The following is a 26,192-nucleotide window of genomic DNA, read 5'->3' on the forward strand; positions in this document are numbered from 1 at the left end:
GGTAAAGAACTGCCTGCCAATGCAGGAGATGTGGGGGACGTGGGTTCGATCCCTGGGTCGGGAAAATCCCCCGGAGAAGGAAATGGCAACCCGCTCCAGTACTCTTGCCTGGGGAATCCAGAGGATCCTGGTAGGCTACAGTCCCTAGGGTCACAAAAAGTTGGACATGACTGAAGTGAGTGAGCACACACACACCAACATTCTGGCAGTTCCATACAAACACCAAGATTTAATTACTAAATATCGGCATTACCTCTCTCACCATTCCACTGCGGTATAAAAGTGATGGGTACCAATTTACAGCAATTTCGAGAATGTGGCTATTCTTGAAAAAGTTTTGAAAAAAGCCAGCTTTATCCAGTGGTCCACCCAACAGAAGGCTCTAAAGGGAGCCACTCGTCTTAGTCCTGCCTGCGATTAATGAGACGGGCCGGGACAGGAACTTAAGTCCTTCTGTTATATGGCAGCCTGGGCGGGAGGGGAGCGTGGATACATGTACATGGATGGCCGAGCGCCTTTGCTGTCCCCCTGAGCCTATCACAACATCGTTAATCGGCTATACCCCAAATACAAAAGTTTGAAAAAAAAAGGAAAGTGCTTCAAAAGCCCAGAGAGGAGCAGAGCTGACGTGAACACATTACACCGCATACAGAGGTTGTGCTAGAGCCCGGGGTCATGACTGGAACACAAGAGGGGCCTGAGATCAAGAAATTCAGTCCCTGCTTTGTGATGAGGTTTCCAGAGTTACAATATTACAAACAATTAAAAAATCGGAGTTACTGACACAGAAGTTACTCAGGGGTAATGTTTTATGGAACCTACTGGGTGAGGTCCCAGGCGCCCTCAACGACTTCCTTCATAACCACACTCTGGGTGCCCCAGTGTGGAGCCCTCACAGAGGGGCAGCTGTGACCAGTCCCCTCTCTGCCACATATGGCGTGTCACTCTGGGCAAGTTCCTGTCTCTGAACCTCAGCCGTCCTACCTGTGAGACTGCGTGTGCCGCACACCCACCGTGGGGCTATTCTGGGCACTGATACTCACGCGTGGGAGTGCGTGGTGTGGGCGCTGAGAGACAGGTCCCAAGCCAACCTTTCGCTCCGGCTCCACCTTCTGTTCCAAAATGAATTTCAAGAAACTGCACTCCTTCCAAGACAGTTGCCAGCACACGTGACCTGGTGTTCGCAAGACGAGGGGCGTCTGCGGGGCTTAGAGAACAGGAGCGTCCCCAGGACGGGAGACTCAGCGACCCTGGCCCCAAGGCCCGCACGGCAACACAGGCTTGGCGCAGGCTCTCACGCCCCCTGGACCCTGCCTCCCTGGCCCGGGCTCCCCTGGAGTGGGGCAAACCCACCCCTGGCCCTGCTCCCCTCCTCCTGGGCAGGCATGCTGCTGGGGGAGCGAGATTTTTGCAATCTCCTAAAAGCCAGAGCACAAAAGAATTGATGCTTTTGAACTGTGGTGCTGAAAAAGACTTGACACTCCCTTGGGCTGCAAAGAGATCCAACCAATCCATCCTAAAGGAAATCAACCCTGAATATTCACTGGAAGGACTGATGCTGAAACTGAGGCTCCAATACTTCGGCCACCTGATGTGATAAGCTGACTCACTGAGAAAGACTCTGATGGTGGGAAAGACTGAAGGCAGGAGGAGGGGATGACAGGATGAGATGGTTGGATGACATCACCGACTCGATGGACATGAACTTGGGCAAACTCTGGAGATGGTGAGGAACAGGGAAGCCTGGCGTGCTGCAGTCCATGGGGTTGCAGAGTTGGACACAATTTGGCGACTGAACAGAAAGCCTGGGCCATCATCTAGAGTTTAATAAATAGTACGCTTATTGTTTCTCAGTCTGGCAGGTTTATTACAATACTGTTCACAAATGAGGCCAAGCAGCTACAGGTGTTGTTTTCTACATGGTTCACTAGACTTCTACACCAAGTGCAATGCTCCTTCCTGGTCTGCTGCCCTCCCTACCCCCACTGGTCATCTCGGGCCTTTGATTACTATTTCCATGATATGGAAAGAGGATCCCTTCACAACGTATTTTCCCCTCTTTTGTTTATCTGAAAGCAGCAGGAAAATAAATTATAGGGCCCCGAAGTCCCTGCTGATGCTTGTGCAAGTGATACGCGGTGAAGGTTTCATGAAAACATTCCTCTTTGCCTAAGGGTTTGATGATAAGTTGGTTCCTGTTTATACCAGCACAAAAACATTTTGTCCCGGGTATGCATTAGTGCGCTAACCAGCATAGCACACGCTTCTGTAGAATGAAATTCTTCACTGTAAAAAACTTTCCACTATGATAAATCAACCACCCAAGCCAATTATGTTTTGCCCTTCTTTTTTTCTGTTTTTCTTTGCATGCTCACAGGATTCACCTCAAAGGCCTCACAGGGACAGCCGGCAAAATAAGCAGCATAAGCCAGCCAGGAAATGACTTTAGCACGAAGGATGCAGACAACGACAAGTGCATCTGCAAGTGCTCACAGATGCTCACAGGAGGTGGGAGGGCTTTTCTCTCTTCCTATTTGTGTTGGCAAGGAAGGGTTTCAGAGAGTGAAAGGTTGGCTATTCAGACTGCAACCTGTGATCAGTGACAGTGTCCAAATTTCATAACTAGACAGACTTGCTCAATGCAGGGAGGTTTGTTTTTCACTTTTTCGGACTGTTGAGTTTTACGCACGAATGTGATATGGAGCTAGAATTGTCGCTAGGCCAACTGTGTCTCCTCAGGACCTGGCCCTGGCAGGGAGAGGGGCCATGTGACCCTGAGCAAACTCTCCTGAGCTTGTGCTGAATATCAGATGTTAGAAAGACGGTTTAATTTCACCTTGCTGTATTAGAAAGGTTAAGAATTCGAAATGGCAACAAAGCAGTGACGTGGATTCATTAGTATAGGAATGCTTCCAATGAATAACTTATAGTTCAAACAAGAATTTTTCAGTTTGTTAAAAAGATGTCATTAATATATAGCAAACACTTATAATGCAAAGAAAATAACTAAACAAACTCCTTTTCTGTGCATCAAATTAAAATGAATGATAGTCCAGTTTAAATTAAGGCCTTTATTTTCAGGCTGTTCTTGCCTTCTATTGATACCTTCCATGTTAGATCTCTCAAAATAAAAAAGAAACCACATTCAAAAACAAATCCGATATAACAGTCACTTAAATGGCTAGATGAGTTCTCAGAAGCATGTCAGAGTTTAGTGATAGGGACCAACTGTTAGGAAACCTATTCTTCTGATTCCTAAAACTTTTAAAGTGGAATAACCAGAGCCAGTTAATTGTGACTGAGACCAGACAAAAGCCTGGCAAATGCTGTCAAAGTTAGTTCTTAAAAACACTGGAAGATTGAAATCAGCAACGAAAACTCTGCCAACAGTGCAGACTAAATGTAGAGGCAAACAGGAGACTGGCAGTGTTGGATCTGTAGAGGCCACGAGTTGTATCACCAAAAATTCATTCATTGCTCACCCAGGAAAACCAGAGCAAGGAGCTGGGGTCAATAAATCTTACAAATATGAGGGACTGCGTCAACAAGAAAAGGATCTAAACTTACCATATGTTAGCACTGCAGTTAAGAACTGTTTACAGGCGAAAGGATTTATTTAAGAAAATAATTTGAAATAAGGTAATTTTCAAGTCTTTCAATGATACGGAGAGACGGAGGCTCCATTAAGAAACTCAGTCTTACGGTTCCTTAAAGAACGTATTTTATGTATAAGTACATGGTGGTAACGTAAAGCCTTCCTTATTAGCCAGGCCCCCTTCAGTAATTATTTCAACCAGAGAATGCTATTATGTGGATTGTGTAAAAGCTGCCTGTCTCCCCCATCGACCATAATAATCCCTTTTAAAGCCAACCAGGGGAAGGAGGTGGGGGAGTGAGCCCTTGGAATCCTTCCTGTTTGCCATTCCCACACTGAGCCCAGCTGTCCATCGGGCGACAGCGGTTTTCAGACCACCCGAATGTCAGGAGCTACTCAGGAGAGCATCAGTGCATTAATAACCAAGGAAACAACAGATTTATTTACTCAGATTAAGATTTAGGGCTGAGAGTGAAAGTGGAAAGCAGACGGGAGAGAAGAAATGCAGCCCGAGAGAGAGAGTGTAGAGGTCAGATTCCAAGCTGTGGTCTGGACCACGGAGAAGCCAGCTAGATTTTTGCATGTATAGTAAATTCAACAGCTGAGTCAGGCAGCAGGCTGTGGAATGGACAGACTCACAAGTGTGTAATATTCCTGAATATTATGAAGGATTATGAGCCTCACACGCAGACGTCTTATTAAGTCAACATTAATCTGAATCAAGTAATGGAGCTGTTACCCCCAGGAAAGAGTTTAGGCATCTGGATGGAATAATTGGTGACCACAGAGCAGCATGTGAGTATCAGAATAGAATATTCGCCCCAGAATACTTTCAAAGAAATAAAACAGGCCCTATCAATACTTGCCCCAAGGTAACGGTCACATTATTTCTTTTACTAGGTTTGGAGATATCAAGAATAGTTGTTATTTTTTTCTGTTTTAAAATTTTATACAAATGGCATCAACTGTGTATGTCCTCCCAACACAATATGAAGATTTATCTGGATTAAGGCATGTAGATTGAGGTCACTCCTCTCCTCACAAACCCAAGGCCTTGGGGAATGGCGTTACCCCAGACTAGTCCTTCACGTGTAGGTGTGGACGCCCCCCGAGACCCCCACTTTACTTTAGGGCACACACCACTACAGCCTTAAATTTCCTTTTTGTTTCTGGGACTTGAAGATTTGCTTTTTATCTAGCTCCACTGAGTACTTAAAATCTAGGGCTACGCTTTCAACAAAAAGGCTTTCTTTGTTAGCGGGAGGGCAGCCTGAATCGGTCCGGTCCACCGTGTGGCTGAGACAGGATGGACGGTGAGCCTGGCCCCATGAGACCCAGCCACCCGTTCTGCAGGCTCTGACCCTCCCCACTTTCAGCTGTGCCCTGGCTCTCCCAGCCATGTTGGCGGGTGACTGGCCCTTCCCCACAGCACAGAGGAGTAAGCAAGTTCCTAAGAACGTGTGCCTTAGGGAGCCATGGTCCAACCAGCGCAGAGGTGGAGAGCCACGCTCCCCCCCGCCAGGCGGCTCTCCCCACACTCAGGAGCGGCCCCGGGCGCACGCGTCACCGGCCTGGGATGTGACTCTCCGAACAGCTGGCATTTCCCACTCAACGGTGAGACAGTCAGGGCTGCCTGGCTCCTAATTCCTTCTGTGCTTCCCTTTCACAGGCTGGTGGTTTGATGCCTGTGGTCCTTCCAACCTGAATGGAATGTACTACCCACAGAGGCAGAACACAAATAAGTTCAACGGTATTAAGTGGTACTACTGGAAGGGCTCGGGCTACTCACTCAAGGCCACGACCATGATGATCCGTCCAGCAGATTTCTAAACTCTGGCACACACCTGAGGGACAATGTCTCGCCCTGTTTCCAGAGACCTGCTCCCAGAGCACTAAAAGACTGCGCACTGTCTCCGCATCTGCCTTGGACGAACTGCCCGCTCTCGGTGCGGAAGGGGCCGTGAGCTCCCAGTGCAAGCCCCGTGAGGCTTATCCCTTGAACCCGCATCACTCAGTGAACCGACGCACAACCCCAGACAAGCCACAGCCTGGTGTGGTGACCCGGCAGAAAGCCTTCGGGGAGATAAATTTAAGCTCGCGAACGAGACTGACAATTTACAGACTCTGTTGTCACAACCAAGAATGTTATGCGCGAGTTGATCAGTAAATAACTGGAAAACAGAACACTGATGCTGTGTAGTAGAGATAACCCTGGAACTGCATTTTTCCAAGCACTGTTTATAGACTGTGTAAATATCTATACGGCCTAAATTCAGCATCGCTATCATAATTAAAAGGAAGAAAAAATTATGCAAGCCATAAAAATACATTATATATTCAGGGATTTTTGTGAGAGGGGGTTATTAGTAGTTTTAATATTTGGAGAAGGAAAAACATAGCTAATGCATTTTCATGCCTCCTCTTAGGAGCTTTAAATTTTCATTTTGAGAGCAGCATATTTACGTGTGTATTGACAGCTTAGTTTTAAGTTAATGCTCAAATATATATATTTCAAAGTTTCCATGGTGAAAACTTTCAGGATCTCTGAAATTATTAATAGAAACATGTGTTCTTTTAGTATATATGAAGATTGTACTATTTTTTCCTGCCTTGCTGTTAAATATGAAGGTATTTTTAGTAATTAAATATAACTTATTAGGTGAGATGACCACATTTAACTTCTATGACAATATTTACAGCATTGTAATTTGACTCTGAAACAAATGATTGTGCTTCATGACAAGGAAAATCTTGATTTTTAATGAAGAAAATTATACATTTAATTTCATGACAAATAGGCTTTCCTATCTTTTACTTACTATTCTAGAACAGAAGTCTTGTTTCTCTTCTACCAAGACATATTTTAGGGAAGTAGGCTACAATGTAGTTTGTGGTTGAGAAACCTTTCCATTTGAAATACTTACAAAGCTTTACTTCTCAAGCTAGATTCACCCCACAAGTTAGTGAGGGGAAAACCATAATTTACATCAGTAACAATAACTTAAATCCTACTAAACCAGCAGTCAACTTTAAAAAAAGTGTTCTGGAGTGCAAAACCAAAATCTGATATTTATATAATAGTATATGCAAATATTTACAGAACATTTCGAGAGCACAGATTTAAGCTCAGGACTGTGAAAACTCCTAGAGTTTTAACTCTGTTAAAGTTCTAGGACACAATTAATACTAATGACATTTCTGTAATGCACCATAATTTGGAAGCCATTTCTCATATATTCACATTTGAGTCAGATGTTAGGAAACTTAGAGCCAAGTCTGCAGCCGGCATTTACCTGTATCTGTCTCACCTCACACTGTTCTACCACTACAATTTTTCTTATCTAATTTATTTCATCCCCACATTTCCCCTTTCTGAACTTAGTTTCATAACACCCAGGTGTTGCTGAGCAGACTCTGAACACATTTGTATCTTCCCAACAAATACATTAACAAGCAAGTAACCTCCCGTCTCAGAACAGCTACTCAGTACGTGTAAGAAAGCACTGTAAATTTAACAGAGGTTGACTGTACACATGGCTTTGCACCGAGCTAAAAAACATCTGATAATAAGAAAATATCCCTGCTCCAGAAGAAACCATACGTTTTCATAATATCTCAATGACCATATGACAGATGCTGAGGTGGGGAAACGGAATTACAGGAAGAACTGGCAACAATCCACTTAATTTACAGCACTTGTCCAAGGAGGCAGATAAGGTGAGTTTCAGAGGTAAACTTCACTGTGGTTCTCAGTGTGACATATACTCTCTCATGGCAGAGAATGGGGGGAATTTGCATCTTTACTTCACACTTCAACTCCTTACCTGGTATTTCAAACAACACATCTTGCTGAGAGGAATTTTTCCTCTTCTTAAGAAAACATTTATAAAGCCAAGACCAAATCAAAACAGCAATCTCAAAAATGGAAATAGAAACGACAACTAAATGAGCCCAGGAAGGCAGAGTTCAATTTCTTACTATGTGACAGTCATACGGCATTCTCAAAGCTGAAAAACCTGGCGATGGGTCACAGATTACAGATCATCAATTATCTTTCAGGCATCATCTTTTGAAAGAATAATCTGTTACAAACCAGTTAACATTTGAAAACAAAAGCCAACTTCTGCACAATCTGCCTTCCAAACAAACCTGAAATTACCTACTTATTAATCTTTACAAACACTGGAACCTGGAACTTTCCCACTAAGAATCTGAAATACCAGAAAGTCAGTAAAGCTGAAGTTAAGTTTTGGAAAAACCACCAAAACAGAAAGACTACATCATAATGCTAGCACGCAGCAATTTTTATACCTATCAGCTCTATCTGTTAACAGTAACAGCATTATTACTTGAAGTAGTAAGCAAGACATAATAGCACTTTCTCATGAATCTTGTCTTCTTTCATTTCTGTGTTTCTCGATCCTAAGGACTTTCATAATTAAATTTTGGGGGGCTATATTTCTCACGACTTTTTGAGGAATGGTCTCACATTTATTCTCACAAATAGACAAAATGTGTTAGCTTTCGCAGATGTGCCGTTTTAGTTTTAAGCGTAATTGCTGTTGATTTGATTTTAAAAACTTGAGTACGTATCCATGCCAACAATAATTTCCTGAAAATACCAAATTGCACTTATCATCATAAAATGATGTGTGACTTACAGGAGCTGCAGGGAAGTAGTTAGACAGTTCAAACGGTTCCTCGGAAATCCAGTGACCCATTTCCAAAGACCACAGTACCTGTAAGTGACAGAAGAAGCAGAGCACGTTTAATAAATCTATCAGGCTTTTAGCAGACAATAACCCACCTTAAAGATACAGCAAACCGAAAACAAAACAAACAAAAAAACCCCAGCAGTAACTACACACTACACGGATCTGAAACAAGCATCTTCAACACGGAAGGGCTATCAGAATCTTCAGGTTGTGTAAATGTTACAAATATTAATGAATGTTTGGTTAAGGAAAAACATCTCTGGATGGCTAGAAGCCTGGGTTATTGTCACTCTACTTCTAAACATGTGAAACACTACATCTTCCTAAATTCCAGTTTTTAGTTTAGACAGTTGTCAAGACCATCTTAAGCAAATAACACAGACTCCTATTAATTAAAACACTCCATATATTTGGAGAAGATAGATCATAAATCTAATTTCAAAGAGTGAAACTTCTGGGGTGTAACTTTATTTCTATCATTTGCTAATATCTTCTGGAGAAGTTTTCCATAACACACTGGGAAACCCTTCTCACCCTTCAGAAGAGTAAAATGTCTCATACCATAAACAAGCTTCATCGTCATCATCAGAACATTTCAGAATAATCAAAACAATGCCTTTGTTTTTACTTCAACAACATTTGAGATTCTGCACTCATCTCTATGACCAAACTCCCTGAATATCTGTGTGAATTGAACTACAACTAAAATAAACAAACTGAATCACGTAACTCACACTTATCTTTTAATCTGCAATTTCCTTCTTTCCTGCAGTCAGTGAATTCATTCTGTTCCTCCAGACCTGTGATGTAAAGTTTAAGGGTCCTTCGCGGACTTACTAGGAATGAAGTCTAAACCTTCCTTTTCGGTAGTTTCTAACCTTCGGAACCATCCATGGAATATCAGTCTGAAATATCTCCTTTTTAATATTAAACCTAGTACCTACCCAACATGGGACAGCATTTTGTTTCTGAGACAAAGTGAGTATGACGGTGGAATAAAGATAAGAATGGAATATAGGGTCTGAATGGCCATTCTCAGCACTGGCCCAGATCTTACTTTCAACAGATGTGTTTTCTTATTCAACAGCCATTTCTTTCTGCTCATGATCCATTCATCTGTGAACAACTTATTGACAGCCTACCAAGCTGGGTCCTGGAAATCCAAACCCAGACCTAGAAGGATTTACCCTCTTGCAGGAGGCATGAAGGGAAACTATAAAGGCTGGTTTCTCCAAAGCAGTGCTGGGCACACTTACAAGAGGAGGCAAACTAGCTCAGGCCGGGAGAGCCATGGCAGGGTCCACAGAGGGGCTGACACTGAGTAAACGTTCACGAGGCAAAGGCAGAGACTGGGGAGAGAGGAGAAGGCATCTCAGCACGGGGAGAAGGCCACGTGTCGGGACGGCACTGAGGCAGGCGCTTTCTTCTGGCTGCAGTAGAGGGAGCTTTGGAAGAGGCAGTCAGAAAGTAGGGTTGGCGGCTCCACACGGCAGGGAAGCTTTGCTAGCACACCCTGTTTCCAGCCCCGTGTGCCAAGGACATCGGTGCAAGCACAACTGTTGGGCAGGAGAGTCAGAAGACATGTCACGAAAGATGCAACAAACAGCCTGTGGCGTGGGGCTCACACTGACACAATGGGAAAGGGGTGAAAAAACGGAGAAAATCTGCCTCCGTTAGAGACAAAGCAATGAGCTGGGTTCTCAGGGACCCTAATCTTCAAACAGATCTATGTGTACCTGGGCATTTTGTCATTGAATTCTCTTTTTTCTTTCCCCCTGATTTTTACCGCATAACTAACATTAAAAAAAAAAAAAGAATATCTTAATTCAATGAAAGAAGGTATTAGAAAATTATAACTCTACACTGAAATCATGTTTGTACACAGTTCTTTATGGGTGGTTAAAATAACCCACTGCAGTAACATACTGTTTGCCTTACTTTTTATCAGTCAACGTATGTTACCGTTTTCAGAGACACATTAGCTCCCTACAAACTCGTATGATTAGGCCTGGAAATAAACTGTGGGAAGTTTCAAACTCAGGTTCATTTCCGACAGGAAGCATGTGGAGGAGCAGCACAGCGAGAAACGCAGCCCTGCAATGAGAGAATCCAGGGAAGCAGCCTTAAAAATGGCTTTGGAATGTGAGCTCAAACGCAATCCACATTAAAACGTCAACCGACTTAACCTCTGGGAGAAAATTTACGTTCTCTGAATGTGTCCCTTTCTAAATATTTTGAAAATAAAACCATCAGGCATCTACAGTAGCATTTTGGTGAGTGAATTAATAAATTTAATTTATGTAGGCATCCAAGGAATGAGTACTATACAGATAGCAGAAAACATTAATTGTAATGAAATCATCAAATCAGACTGTACATTTTTTTTAGAGTGTAAATTTTTTGCTTTAGTGTTTTCATTAGCTAGATTTATCTTTACCTTAGTAGCATATTCAAAAGCAGGAAAATCTACTCTGTAAGATGGCAGGTAAGGCTGCAAGTTTAGTTAAAAGGTTAGGGACTTCCCTGGTTGTCCAGTGGCTACTTAGACTCCAAGCTCCCTGGGTTTGATCCTTGGTCAGGGAACTAGATCCCACATGTCACAACTAAGAGTTAGCATGCTGCAACTAAGGATTCTGCTTGCCGCAAGGAAAACTGAAGACCATATGTGCGGCAACTGAGGCCCAGAGCAAATAAATAAGTAAGAACAGTAAATGAGTAAACAAAAGTCAGTACTAAATAAACAAATAAAAGGTTAACTGGGTATATATTTCTCATAATAAACATGAAAGAATGAAAATAATCGAGAAGCTATCTAAAGCAAGAATGGGGCTGCATGAATACAGAGGACCAAATCCCATGAACACAGCCCTTAAAATGAGGGCTGCAAATGAATACATTTCTAACATTTTAAAAATGATTACTCATAAAACTTGAGCCCTGTTGATGAATTTAAATAGGACCCAACTTCTTGCTCTATTATTAGATTAACAGTTAACGATCAGAGAGCTTCCCATAATGTAGGACTGACTATGCAATTAATTCCATACCAGGCAAAACCCAAACAGTTTTCTCTCGTTTTATATCTGCCTCATCATTTGAACAGGGTGAGGAGTGTAACTACAGTGAACCCGAGCCAGACAATGGCTCTGAGCTTAAATGCAGGTCAAAAAGAGCATCGGACACAAGGAAGAAAATGAGGCGTGCTACAATTAAACAGAGCAAAGTGAGTATAGCTTATTTTCACCATCCCGTAAGCCTCAACAAAAACGATGGAACTAAGAGGAATGGGGAAAAAGGCAGATACAACATGATGATGCTTTGAAGTTGCGAAGCAGGTGGCTTAAGTGGTAACTGACCTGGAAGAGCAAAGAAAGCTCAAGCTTCAATGTCTAGAAAGGGAGTCAGCATTAAATTCCTTCCACAGATTACCAGGAAGGCAGGGAAAGTGGTTACTACTAACCTGTGAAAATGCAGTGTAGAACAGAACGAGAAAGAGAAATCTCCTACGTCCTGCCCACCCTCTTCTGGAATAAGACTAAAATCAGACAGACTTTCTGGGAGCAGTGGTGAGAAGTAGGGACAACGTCTACAGCAGAGCCCTCACCCCAAGACACGAGCACAGAGCCATGATTTGTCGGGGAAACAAGTCAGCTCAGGGAAAAACAGACACACAGATAATGACCCATGGACTTCCCTCTGTCAAACACCTCCACCTTATCAGAAGATTTATACACTCAGGCAAACAGGATTTCAATCAGTCCTCATTATTAAACATGACTTTCTCCTCATTGGATAAGAGCCTCTAGCATGAAAACAGAGAACAAAACAAACCAAAGGGAATTCCTGGGATGACAGTGATGGGAAGCCCCAGGATACCAGCTGCTTGGGAGACCAAGGGAAAACCAGTCTCGAGGGGAGCAGAAGAACAAAGGGATTCAGGGGCTGGGAACCCCAAGAAAACCAGATGGGACTGGAGAACTATCTGGTGTGCAGACAGTTACGGAGAAAAAGCTAAAATGCTTTTAGAAATTTTTGCAGTGAGTTAGTAGTAGGCACATAGGGAAAAAAAAAAAAAAACCGAAGTAATGAAAATGACTGTCAATGACTAGCTTAATGACTGTCAATGATTAGCTTAAAAAAAACAAACAAAAATTACCAGAAACAAAATAGCATCATCGTATATAATATGACTCAGCTTAAACAGCATGCACATAGTCACCTGTGTGTACGCAGATGTGAATGAGTGCGTATTTACACGTATATATAGCATGGCAAACAAAAGCCAGACCACACTGGGTAGATGGGAGGGGACGTGTACGTCACAGTGAAAGCTATACGGTCGATTTTAATCTCCTATAGAGGACGGCTATAGATAATGTCTATGAGAAAAAAAATGAAACAAAACAAAAACCCAGGAAAAGCATTTTATTTAGAAATATGCAAATAAAATATCAGAAAGATATTTTAGGAGAGAGTTTGGGCTGGGAAACAACATGTCAGGGAGTGCCATTTCTATTAGAGGCCTCATAAATTACACTTGATTCTGAAAACATTTTATTTGGGGGTAATTTCGCCCTTATGAAAGAACTGCCAAAACAGTACAGAGAGTTCTCCGCCAGCCACCTAGACTCCTGTATAGTCCATGGGGTCGCAGAGTCGGCCTCGACTGAGCTGCTTCCACTTCACTAGATGCCGCTCACGCAGAAGTCTCCAACTTAGCCCTTCTCTTAGAGAAGTGTGCTGCACCTAGAACCAGCTCGTCAATGTCTACAGAAACATCTTGGTGGACTTGTATCTATTTCCTTTTATTTAGGTCTCAAAAAATTTTTTTTCTTAAGTGTTTTGTAGTTTCCAGTATACAGATCCTGCAAATATTCTGTCAGATTTAGCTAAATATTTCAACTTCTGGGGTTGCTAATATAAATGGCATTAAAAAAAAAAAAAAAGGGATTCCAGGTGTTCATAGCTAGTAAACAGAAATACAACCAAACTTTGTATATTGACTTTGTAACCTGTAATCTTGCTTAACTCAACTTACTAGCTGTAGGAGTTTCTCTGTAGACATGTTCACATCGTCTATGTAAACCATCATGTCTTACGTAAATAGACAGTTCTATTTCTTTCTATGTGCATACTTTTTCTTGCTGGTTAGGACTTCCAATACAACGCAGAGAGGAGCAGTGAAAGCATTAAAGTTGCCTGGACAGTTTTGTGAGGCAGATTAATTTGGTTTATTATGATAGCATAAACCCAAATTGTTCTTGAATATAAATTAATGCGTCTAAGGAAAGCACAAGAATTTGTTTTTTTTAAGTAAAAAAAAAATCACCTATTCTTATTTGGTACTGGTGCTGGCTAATTATCACAGCTTTTATTAGGTTCTTCAACTCTCTATTCCCCATAAAATAGTTAGAACATTCTGAAGGATCAAAAGAACTAAATGCCACTTTCTGAATCAGAACCCATTAAACTAATTTTTTTTCTTAAACAGTCACTTTGTTATTTAATCACTAAGTCGTGTCCTGATTCTTTGCAACCCCATAGAGTATATCCTGCCAGGCTCCTCTGTCCATGAGATTTCCCAGGCAAGAAAACTGGGGTGGGTTGTCATTTCCTTCTCCAGGGGATTTTCCTGATGCAGGGATTGAATTCGCATCTCCTGCATTGCCCCTTCACAGATCACTGCCTTGTTGTGATTAAAAGGGCTTGCATAACTCAGTGAAGCTATGAGCCACGCTCTGCAGGGCCACCCGAGACAAATGGGTCATATGTCTCCATAGGGACACGTCTCCACCCGAGACAGTGGAAAGTTCTGATAAAATGTGATGCACTGGAAGAGGGACTGGCAAACCAACCCAGTATACTTGCCATGAGAGCCCCATGAGCTGTATAAATAGGCAAAAAGATACGACACTGAAAGATGAGTCCTCCAGGTCGGGAGGTGTCCAATGTGCTACTGGGGAAGAGCAGAGAGCGACTACTCACAGCTCCAGAAAGGATGAAGCGGCCGGGCCAAAGCAGAAATTACATTCAGCTGTGGCTCTGTCTGGTGATCAAAGTAAAATCTGATCCTGGAATGTTAGGTCCATGAATCAAGGTAAACTGGACATGGTCAAACAGGAGATGGCAAGAGTAATATCAACATCTCAGGAATCAGTGAACTAAAAGGGATGGGAATGATTGAATTTAATTCAGATGACCATTATATCTACTACTGTAGGCAAAAATCCCTTACAAGAAATGGAGTATCCCTCATAATCAACAAAAGTCCAAAATGCAGTACTTGGGTGCAACCTCAAAAATGATAGAATGACCTTGGTTCTTTTTCAAGGCAAAACATTAAACATCACAGTAATTCAAGTCTATGCCCCAACCACCAATGCCAAAGAAGCTGAAGTTGATCAGTTCTATGAAGACCTAGAAGACCTTCTAGAACTAACATCAAAAAAAGATGTCTTACTCATCACAGGAGATTGGAGTGCTGAAGTAGGAAGGCAAGAGATACCCACAGTAACAAGCAAGTTTTGCTTTGAAGTACAAAATGAAGCAGGGCAAAAGCTAACAGAACTGTGTCAAGAGAACACACTGGTCACAGCAAACACCCTTTTTCAACAACAGGGGGCTTCCCTGGTGGCTCAGGGGTTAAAGCGTCTGCCTGCAATGTGGGAGACCTGGGTTCGATCCCTGGGTTGGGAAGATCCCCTGGAGAAGGAAATGGCAACCCACTCCAGTATTCTTGCCTGGAGAATCCCATGGACGGAGGAGCTTGGTGGGCTACAGTCCACGAGTCGCAAAGAGTCGGACATGACTGAGCGACTTCACTTTCACTTTTCTTTTTTCAACAACACGAGAGACAGCTTTACACGGGGACATCACCAGATGGTCAATACCAAAATCAGATTGATTACATTCTCTGTAGCCAAAGATGGAGAAGCTATGTACAGTCAGCAAAAACACGACCTGGGGCTGATTGTGGCTCAGATCATCAGCTTCTCATAGTGAAATTCAGGCTTAAACTAAAGAAAGTGGGGAAAACCACTACGTCAGGCAGGTATTACTTAAATAAAATCCCCTATGAATATATAGCAGAGGTGACCAATGGATTCAAGATATTTGGGCTAGTAAACAGAGAGCCTGAAAAACTATGGACAGAGATTCATAATACTGTACAGGAGGCAGTGAACAAAACCATCCCGAAGAAAAAGAAAAGCAAGAAGGCAAAGTGGCTGTCTGAGAAGGAGAAGGCTTTACAGAAAGCTGAAGAAAGAAGAGAAGCAAAAAGCAAGGGAGAAAGGGAAAGGCACACCCAGTTAAATGCAGAGTTCCACAGAACAGCAAGGAGAGATAAGGGCTTCCTCAATGGACAAGGGAGAAACTAGAGGAAAGAAGGAGAAAGACTTGAGATCACCTCAAGAAAATTAGAAACATTTCATCCAAAAACGGCACAATAAAGGGCAGAAATGGTAAAGACCTAACAAAGCAGAAGAGATCAAGAAGAGACGGAAAGAATACCCAGAAGAACTGTACAAAAAAGATCATAAGGACCCAGATAACTGTGATGGTGTGGTCACTCACCCAGAGCCAGACATTCTGGAGTGTGAAGACAAGTGGGCCTTAGGAATAGGAAGCACAGCAGACAATAAAGCTAATGGAGGTGACGGAATTCCGGCAGAGTTATTTAAAATCCTAAAAGACAATGCTATCGAAGCGCTCCTCAGGAGGTGCAGTGGTAAGGAATACACCCACTGATGCAGAAGACAGGTTTGATTTCTGGGTCTGGAAGATCCCTTGGAGTAGGAAATGGCAACCCATTCCAGTATTCTTGCCTGGGAAATTCCACGGAGAGAGGAGCCTGGTGGTCCCTGGGACCGAAAAGAGTCAGACAGGACTGAGCACATGCACGTACATCCCAGTGCTGCACTCAGTATGTCAGCAAGTCTGTAAACCCAGCAGTGGCCAAGGACTGGAGGAGGTCGAGTCTCACCCTAACTCCCAAGAAGGGCGGTACTGAAGAACGTGCTAACCATCGGACAGTCACACGCATCTCTCATCTAGAAAGGTTATGCTCAAAATCCTGCACGCTAGGCTTCAGCACACGTGAACTGAGAACTTAAAGATGTTCGATCTGGGTTTAGAAAAGGCAGAGGAACCAGAGATCAAACTGCCAGCACTCACTGAATCATAGAGAAAGCAAGAGAATTCCAGAAAAACATCTACCTCTGTTTCACTGATTATGCTGAAGTCTTTGATTCTGTGGATCATGACAAACTGTGGAAAACTCTTTAAGAGATGAGAATACCAGACCATCTTACCTGTCTCCTGAGAAACTTTTATGCAGGTAAGGAATCAGCAGTTAGAACCTTCTATGGAACAACTAACTGGTTTAGGACTGAGAAAGGAGTACAACTAGGCTGTCTACTGCCACCTGTTTATTTAACTCACACACAGAGCACATCATGTGAAATGCTGGGCTGGATGAATTGCAAGCCAGAATCAGGACTGCTGAGAGACATATCAACAACCTCAGACATGCGGATGATGTTACTCCAATGGTAGAAAGGAAGAACTCAAGAACCTCTTGATGCAGGTGAAAGAGGAGAGTGAAAAAAATGGCTTAAAACTCAGTATTAAAAAAAAGGAAGATCATGGCATCCGGTCTCATCACTTCATGGCAAACAGATGGGGAAAGTATGGGAGCAGCGACAGATCTCCTCTTCTTGGGCTCTAAAATCAACACAGATGGTGACTGCAGCCATGAAGTTAGAAGGCGATTGCTTCTTGGCAGGAAAGCTATGGCAAACCCAGACAGCGTGTTAAAAACAAGACATCACTTTGCTGACAAAGGTCCGTAGAGTCAAGGCTAAGGTCTTTCTAGTAGTCAAGTATGGATGTGAGAACTGGACCATAAAGAAGGCACAGTACCGAAGAATTGATGCTTTCCAACTGTGGTGCTGGAGAAGTTTCTTCAAAGTTCCCTGGACAACAAGGAGATCAAACCAGTCAACCTTAAAGGAAATCAACTGTGAATGCTGATAGGAAGGACTGACGCTGAAGCTCCAATACTTTGAGTGCCCGATGCGAACAGGTGACTCACTGGAAAAGACCCTGATGCTGGGAAAGACTGAAGGCAGAAGAAAAGGGCAGTAGAGGATGAGACGGTTGGATGGCATCACCAATTCAATGAACATGAACTTGGGCCAACTCTGGGAGATGGTGAGGGACAGGGAAGCCTGCTGTGATGTAGTCCATGGGGTCTCGAAGAGTTGGACATGATTTGGTGACTGAACAACAACTCCTGCGTTGGCAGGAGATTCTTTACCACTGAGACATCAGGGTAATATTCACTTTAATTTCTTAATAGTTTACTGTCTAAAAAATTTTCTTCAGTAGTCTTAAAAATTAATTTATTCAGAGTATTTAACAAGCAAAGACACTAAACAAGTTACCCTTAATTTTTTGCATTTCAAAAAAAAAAAAAAGGGAAAACTACTTATTTCCATGTATAAGAGATTTTAGAAGGTCGGTGAGAGAGAAGTAAATTATGAAAGGGATCTGTGGAGTTAATAACCACAACTACAAAGGAAGCTGATGTAACTTACTTGAGAGCATTACTAATTGGCTTGAAACCATTTATTAACATTCACAATGTCTTAGTGTGACTGTAATATTGTTTACTCCCAGTTTCTAAACAGCCAGGCTAATCAATCATTGTTTTTGGACTTGTCTCCAGACCATACCACCTACCATACACAACTGCTAAAATCCAACTGCATTTTGGGACTAAGAACATAGTGTGAACATAGCAGCCAAGGGGAAAAAACGGGGGTGTCTGCTCTATGGGAAAAGTCAACAATACTCTTTGAATACAAAGAACTTCATATTATATAAAATGCCAATTAAGTAATTAAAATTCAAATCTGATGGTTTAGAAACTTGCGCCACAGATTTAATCCAAGGGAATCTACTTGATTTCAAACAGGTTGAAAGTATATGTATTTTCTCTAATTACTGAAAAGAAACAATTAAATTAAATAATTAAATAAAATTAAATTAAACTTTCTGCCCTTCCATCTCCAGTAGTCATGTACCGATGTGAGAGCTGCACCCTAAAGAGGGTTGGATGCGGAAGAATTGATGCTTCAAACTGTGGTGCTGGAGAAGACTCTTGAGGGTCCTTTGGACTGCAAGGAGATCCAACCAGCCCCTCCTAAAGGAAATCAGCCCTGAATATTCATTGGAAGGACTGATGCTGAAGCTGAAGCTCCAACACTTTGGCCACCTGATGCCAAGAGCCAACTCACTGGAAAAGACCTTGATGCTGGGAGACACTGAAGGCAGAAGAAAGGGACAACAGAGGGTGAGATGGTTGGATGGCATCATGGATTCAATGGACATGAGTTTGAGCAAACTCTGGGAGATAGTGAAGGAGAGGGAAGACTGGCGTGCTGCAGTCCACGGGGTCACAAAGAGTTGGACATGACTGAGCAACTGGAAAACAACAACAATCCTTCCCCACATCAACTGGGGTTAAAAAAAAAACACACAACCCTTTGTTGTAAGAGTCTGTGGAGACACAGAAACATATATTCAGCATTTGCAAATTTGTTTCCTATCCAAGAGTAACAAAACTGGTCACTGCTAATTTTAAAAATTTTAAGCTAATAACAGAACTATAAAAATAAAATTATATTTTTCTCATCAGATCTCACAGATTCTTTGCCTCGGTTATAAGAGTAATTGATTTTCCTGAAACAATAAAACCTTAAGAGAATGTGCTACTAGGTCCATTGCTTTAACTTTTTCTAGAAAGAATAATGATATTTATGCTTTTTTTCCACAAAGAGACAGTATCATGTACTGTTTAACACAGAACCCAGGCAAGTGGGTTAAACCAATGCCCATCTCTTTACAGGTTTGTGACAAGAGGCAAGTCAGTTAACCTTTTTATCATATGAAAATATTATATATTATTATAGATTACAAAAATATCCATGTAGTTAATGCAAGTGCTGTGGCAATAAAGTTGTTTCTAGATTAAGCTTCAGGATAAAAAAACTGCGGCTATCAACAGTGTAACTTGTAATAACCATATAATAGGATGCTTAAGTCCTGAACACTTTAGAGCCAGAAAACAGAGGAGGTCTGGTCTCCCAGAAAGACCAACTTGAACTGGCTAAGTTTCAAGGCAACGATGTTTGCTCCAAAGTAAGTATTTCCAACACATCTCAGAACACCAAGAAATGTTTTCTATAATGCCATCAAGTCACTTAAAAAAAAAACAAGCCTGTCCAGTAGTCTGCCTCGGTGAGGCAATTTTCCATGGGATTTTAAACTTGAGGTGAAATTCACAGAATACACAAGTAACCATTTTGGAGGGTTCCGCCCGGTGGCATTTAGTTTACTGTTGAGCAATCACCACCTCTGTCTAGTTTTGAAACTTCTGGGTCAGGCCAGGGATACACCCCGTACCCATTAAGCGGTTACTCCTCATCCGCTTCTCTCTTTCAGCCTGGTTAACTGTTATTCAGCCTTCTGTCCAAGGACCTTCCCCTTTCAGGTCCATCATATGAAAGGAATCTTACAATATGTGACCTTCTGGCTTCTTTCATTTGGCTTCAAGGTTTCAAGATTTGAAGGGAGACTAGCAACAGGTGTCAAAAAAACAAGCTTGTTTAATAACAGTAAATCAGTACTGAGTGTTCTCTGGACACGTCCTGCCTTAGTCGTCACACAGCTGGAGAATGGCAAGGCTGGGAACAAAATTCACTCTTACCCATTAATCTTTTGAAAACACAAAGAGGTGATGTGCAGTCACAGAATGAATATATCAAAGTTCAAGGAAGCAAAAAATAAAAATATCCTCTAGGCTACCTCTGGAATTAGATGTCAGAAAGTCCAAGGCCTATGGATGGAGGAAAAGCTGAATTCAAATCTCAAATTCACCATTTGCAAGCACTGTGACTGTGAGCAATCTATTAGAACTGCTCAAGTTTCAGTTTCCACTTTGAAACACTGAGGCTATCAATAGTATAACTTTTAATAACCATGATGGGAAAGATTGAAGGTGGGAGGAGAAGGGGATGACAGAGGGTGAGATGGCTGGATGGCATCACCAACTCAATGGACATGAGTCTGAGCAGACTCCAGGAGATGGTGAAGGACTGGGAAGCCTGGCGTGCTGCAGTCCATGGGGTCACAAAGAGTCGGACACGACTTTGAACCACAACACTGACAAGCTGAGCGTACGTAAGTCTCCCAGCAAGGCAGCCCCACACTCTTTACTTTTCTATGTGACTAACATCGTACCCATTCTCAGACATGCTCACTGGGCACCAGCTCTTCCCTATGTGGTCCTGAGACCAGCAGCCAAAACATCACCTGGAGGCAAATGAAGAACCCAAGACCCAGACCCACTGAGTCAGAATCTGCATTTTAATAAGATCCTCCAGTGATTCACAGGTTTTTAAGGTTTGAAAAGCACTGCTTCAGCTGTCTCAAAAAAGGGGGTGGGGGCATGGCAGGAAACCAAAAACTTAATACAACCTATTTAACCAAAACAAAAAAATTAGCAATAAAGTGCTAAAAATAAGTAGCTCAGAATTCTCCTCCCTTATGTAAGAGATATTAACTTCACAGAGACGAGATACCAGATGGGAAGAGGGAAAAAGAAGCTACATGTTGATATGTACTTGAACGTTCTTACAAAAATGTCTGGCTGTATCACGTGCAGGCACTGAAGTTAGATTCATTCTGCTTATACTTTACCCAATCTTTTCCAGGCTGCGAAAATGAAGATGGGTTATTCTTGGATTTTAGAGCTTAACTGCTCACAATGAGCCACTTTTTACATATTGCTCAGTAGAGAGCATGGTGACCCGGAATTTCACCAGGGTACTTAAATGTGAAGTCCAAACATCTTTATAAATAACACAAGCTCTACTTTTCTTATCAAAATGAAAACAAAGAAATAAATATAACACATTCCAATGTAACTAAAATAAATAGCAGAAACATCACTGTATGAAAACAAAGTAGAAATTATTATTACCATCACTGACAATAAACCAAATATTATGGCTACTAAGAGCAATCACTGTTTTTTGTTCTTTCTGTGAATTTGAGTTATAAGATGGTTTTCCTTAAATGAGCATCAGGTCATCTTATTTTCATGAATGTTAATAAGAAACACACGAACTACATGGGCACTTCTGTAATTTATAATGATGTACAATTTTTTTAAATGACATTTTTAGCTCAGAGGCTAGAAGAAATTCCAAGACTTTTAAAAGAAATATCAGTATGTTCAGTCACCCATCTGCTCACTCATTCATTCTGCTACAAAGTGCTGCGCCTCACGCCCCAGCCCAAGTCTTGGGCCACGTAAGACAAGACAGGCACAGCCTCTGTCCTGAAGAGCTTGTGATCACTAAACAACTGGTGTCTGCCACACAGGTGCTGCCGTCACATCCGAAACAGCCCTGGTCTGGTCCTAGACCCTTGTGCCAAGGAGGCTATGGCCAAAACTCTCTCATGAGTTTTACTACCAAAAATACTGCTCACAGTTTAACAATGAAATGTTTTACTTCAAGAAGGCATCCATCGATTGAAGGCAAAAGGAGAGGAGGGCAGCAGAGGATGAGACGGTTGGATGGCATCACCGACTCAATGGACATGAACTTGGGTGAACTCTGGGAGAAAGTGAGGAACAGGGAGGCCTGGCACGCTGCAGTCCATGGGGTTGCAAAAAGCCAGACACAACTTAGTGACTGAACAACAACAAAAGGAAAAAAGTCCTGCACATAAATTAACACTTATGTATTAGTCTCTCTTGTTGTTATCACTCAGTGAGACCAAATGAGCAACACATGGCTGCTCCCTGGAAGAAACACTAAGACAAACCTAGATGGCATGTTAAAAGCAGAGTCATCCCTCTGCCAGCAAAGGTCCCTATAATCAAAGCTGTAGTTTTTCCAGTAGTCATGTATGGATGTGAGAGCTGGACCATAAAGAAGGCTGAGCACCAAAGAATTGGTGCTTTTGAACTAGAAAAGACCCTGATGCTGGGAAGGACTGAGGGCAGGAGGAGAAGGAGGCAACAGAGGATGAGATGGTTGGATGGCATCACTGACTCAATGGATATGAGTCTGAGCAAACTCTGGGAGATGGTGATGGACAGGGAAGCCTGGTGTGCTGCAGTCCAGGGGGTCGCAAAGAGTTGGACACGACTGAGCAACTGAACAACAATGAAACGAAGATAAACTAGCTATAGGAAACAAAGCCGGTGGAGATGCGCTTCTCTAGTCACTGAAGGCCCTCTCCCAGGCTGCGTGATACGGCACGTAGCAGGCAGCCCGTGAGGAAGGCAGGAAGGACCTTGTGAAGGACAGAAGCATCTCCTCCTGCCCCACTTCACAAGAGCCCATGACTGTGTTTGTGTGTCTCAGGTCTGTGAACTCTCTGAGAACAACCAGTGCTTGATAGATTATCAGGTTATGCAAACTTTAATATTCAAGCACAGCATTATCTGTTCTTGCAAAAGAATACAGATCAAAAGAACTAAGATGTAGATCTATCATGCCATCTAAGGCAAGCTGCTAGTTCAGTTGCAAAAGCACTTTTATGTATGTCTTATTATCTGGTAAAGAAGAGCTGAGAACGTTTTCTGTAGGGAACCTTCCAGGGCAATGAATTTTAGGAGAAACTCATTGTGTGGATCACACATAGTAAGCATCAGGTAGCAAAATGTTGTCGATTTTGTTTTGAAAGACATTACAATGGTTTTTAAAACTCCAGCACTTCTCCCATCAGCTCTCTTCAAAATGCCACTATTCCCACTGAAGCCCAGTTCACAGAGGGGACTCATGCAGAGATGGAGAGAGGTTAAGTCTGATGCTCTGCCTGGTTCTACATCCGAGAGATGGTGAGGGACATGGAAGCCCAGCGTGCTTCAGTCCACAGCGTCTCAAAGAGTCCAGCACAGTGACTGAACAATAAGGATGCTCTGTGGCAATCTATGGTGACTCAGGTTAGAGCTCAGAAACCTTACAGAATGGCAGTTCACAGAGTTCCCAAGGTCACTGACAGCCATTGTGACGATGCAGGGCTGAATCTCACTTTCGAAAAGTCCCAGAGAATGAAATCATGGCTGCATTTTCTGGTGAAAACCTGAAGGTGAAACTTTCTTGCTGTTGCTGAAGGAGAGCACTGCTTCCTTGGGACGCCAGAGACACAGAGAAGTCTAGGGATTCAGCAGAAAGTTGCAAAGGTTAAATAACGAAGATGTAACTTTAGGTGTAACTGAAGCTTTTTCTGAAACTGAGCTTTGAATTTGTGATTCAGTTCCACGGAGATTAAGTGGAAATCCTAGAATTCTCAAGCATAAAGTGAGGAAGAGATAATGTGAGGTTCGGGAAAGTTAAGAACTGGCACTTCTGCTTGGCTGCCCTAAGTTAAGCAAAATAAAATAGAAACAGCGAGAGCCCTTAAGGCCGTGTTTTGAAACGGATGGGCACTAAACAGGATGGGGTCTCTGGGTCTCTCGCATGCAGCCTTATGCATTTATACTGCTTGCTGCTGCTTGCCGAACACAGAGACCTCTGCTTTAACATACAGAACCTTAATCTGGTATCTCCCTCCCTCCTTAATACTCTGGCCACCAGATATGAAGAACTGACTCATTGCAAAAGATCCTGATGCTGATAAAGACTGAAGGCAGGAGGAGAAGGGTGGCAACAGAGGATGAGATGGTTGGATGGCATCACTGAATCAATGGACGTGCGTTTGAGGAAAACTTGGGAGTTGGTGAAGGACAGGGAAGCCTGGCGTGCTGCAGTCCATGGGGTCGCAGAGGTGGACACAGCTTAGCGACAGGTCCCCCTTCACATCTGTCTGCAGTGGTGAGGCTGCGGGCAAGCCCGCTCCTCCAGGGTGGGATGGGCACACCTGGTGGGCTGAGAGGATGGTGGATGGGGTGCTGGAGTCCTGCAGGCCGCCATTTTCTGGGGCCCCAGAGGAGGGGTTGGGCACTCTACAGGAATCACAAGGGAAAGGAGCAGGGAGGCAGGCTCTGTGTCAGTCCTCAAACAGAATCCATTATTTTAACAGGAAAAAGTGTCAGAGTAGGTGTGCTCTGAGATGACTGCTTCTACCCAGTGCCTTAGGGTAGTATCTTTATCAAGCCTGTTTCAAAGAGTCAATCCTGATATCCAAGTCAGAAGGGCTACTTTTCCTAGCGTCTCCACCACTAAACACAACAATGCTTATCATCTCACGGGGTCCAGGAGACAGAGGATGTGAAAATGCTTTTTAAAATGTAAGTACTTCATCAAAATATAATCTCTGGCACAGTCAAAATGACTCTGGAATCAAACCAAGTAAGATCTGAAGACCCGAGGTGGAGCTCTCACATCGTCAGCGCCTTGCAGCCAATAAATGTTAGCTAGAGAATGCAGGAAAACAGCTCGGGAACCCTGGCCACAGGCACACTGCATAAGTGCATTCTGTCTAAAAATGATTCAGGGTTAGTCCACTCACTTCAGGTTTATAAAGAAAAGAGAGAAGACAGTTTCAGGATGTATTCCTCCTGAGCCGTCTCAGGAGGACAGGGATGCACCAGGGAAAAGGCCGGATCCCAGTCTGGTTTCAGCAGTGGCTGGGAGCTCAGAAGGGTGACTAAGCGTTCTTCCGAGCGACACACAGGCACGGGCTGCAGGGACTACGGGGCCACAGCCCGTTTCACTCTGCCTCAGACAGCTGACCCTGCGCTCGCCCTAATAACGTACATCTCTCAGATGCATCGCCTACTGAGGTCAGCGTGGAAAAGTCCAAACGGAATCACCGTATTTCAAGGCAACTGACCCGCCAGGACATCACGTTTTGATCTACGACATCCTTGACTGTGAAGTGCTCCCCTACTTTTCTGTTACAAGTTACACTGCCTTGAAATTTGGCTGCAAGACTGATGAAGCTTCTAAGCCCTGAATTTGCATTTATAAGAGACTTAGCTTTAAGTGTCCCCATCAAGCCTAACTCAAAAGCAGTCAGAATCAACACCTTCTAACCTGAACACAGAGGCTGAGTCACTCCTGTGTGTGTCTGAAAGGGGGACAGAGTGGCGTGTACTGGAAGCAGAGGGGAGAAGTCGTCGCAGGGCCCCCTCTCCTGGGACAGAATTCAGGTAATGTCAGGAAGAGTGAGGCAGACACTAAGTAAGTGAAAGACGCTTCTTCTGGAGAATTCAAGGAGCCCCACACTTAAACAAAATATAACAAACTAGTCTAAAGGGACACTCTGGTAAAACCAATTTCTCTCTTTTTCTTTTGTGTTACTTCTTGTCCCTCTTGAACAGGACACAGGCCTACATTTCTATGTTTCTGACAGACAACTCGATCATGAAGCATGAAAAAAGTTATTTGCTTTGCTGAAAACAGCAGAGTGAACAGTGGAAGTAGGAACTGCGGTAAACAAGCTGAAGATGCCAACATGGTTTTCTCAAACACACACACAAAAGATTAAGTAAAAATCCAAACTGAATTGTGTTATAAAATCACCATAATTTTTTGGATATGATAAACCGGGCCACATACAACCATCTAATTTTAAAGAGCTGTTAGAATTCTCCTTTACAAAAAATTTCCAGAGAATACCACACAAACCCTGAAATAAAAACATTCCCAGTGATGTTTTTCTTGGAGGCGAGTTGATAGCGCGCGCCAAAAGGAATATTTTAAGAATCCCCCAAATTGCATTGGGGACGAGCAGAAAGGAGGCAGACCACAGGGAGAGAGTCGTTCCTTTTACACAAAGATATGAGATCCTTCAGGAAGCGTGTGGATTCTTCTAGCACTGACCCGAACAGAAGCCGTCACCTTCGAAGCTCCTGT

At 42.9% G+C, this 26,192-nt stretch overlaps 2 protein-coding genes across 4 annotated transcripts in view; one reads left to right on the forward strand and one right to left on the reverse strand.

Moving 5' to 3' along the window:
* Positions 1–6,390, forward strand: part of ANGPT2 (angiopoietin 2) — a 56,443-nt gene extending 50,053 nt beyond the window's left edge. The window contains exons 8-9 of the mRNA XM_013975359.2: positions 2,378–2,508; positions 5,265–6,390. Of these exons, the coding sequence (XP_013830813.2) occupies positions 2,378–2,508; positions 5,265–5,425 (292 nt within the window). The 3' untranslated portion in view covers positions 5,426–6,390. The remainder of the gene's footprint in view (positions 1–2,377; positions 2,509–5,264) is intronic.
* The window catches only part of MCPH1 (microcephalin 1), a 229,369-nt gene that overhangs the window by 122,355 nt on the left and 80,822 nt on the right, over positions 1–26,192 (reverse strand). For all 3 annotated transcript variants that reach the window (XM_018041974.1, XM_018041973.1, XM_018041975.1), the window contains one exon: positions 8,257–8,334. In XM_018041974.1, coding sequence (XP_017897463.1) covers positions 8,257–8,334 — 78 coding nt within the window. The remainder of the gene's footprint in view (positions 1–8,256; positions 8,335–26,192) is intronic.

The sequence above is a fragment of the Capra hircus genome, chromosome 27 (assembly GCF_001704415.2).
Source record: "Capra hircus breed San Clemente chromosome 27, ASM170441v1, whole genome shotgun sequence".
Taxonomy (NCBI): Eukaryota; Metazoa; Chordata; class Mammalia; order Artiodactyla; family Bovidae; genus Capra; species Capra hircus.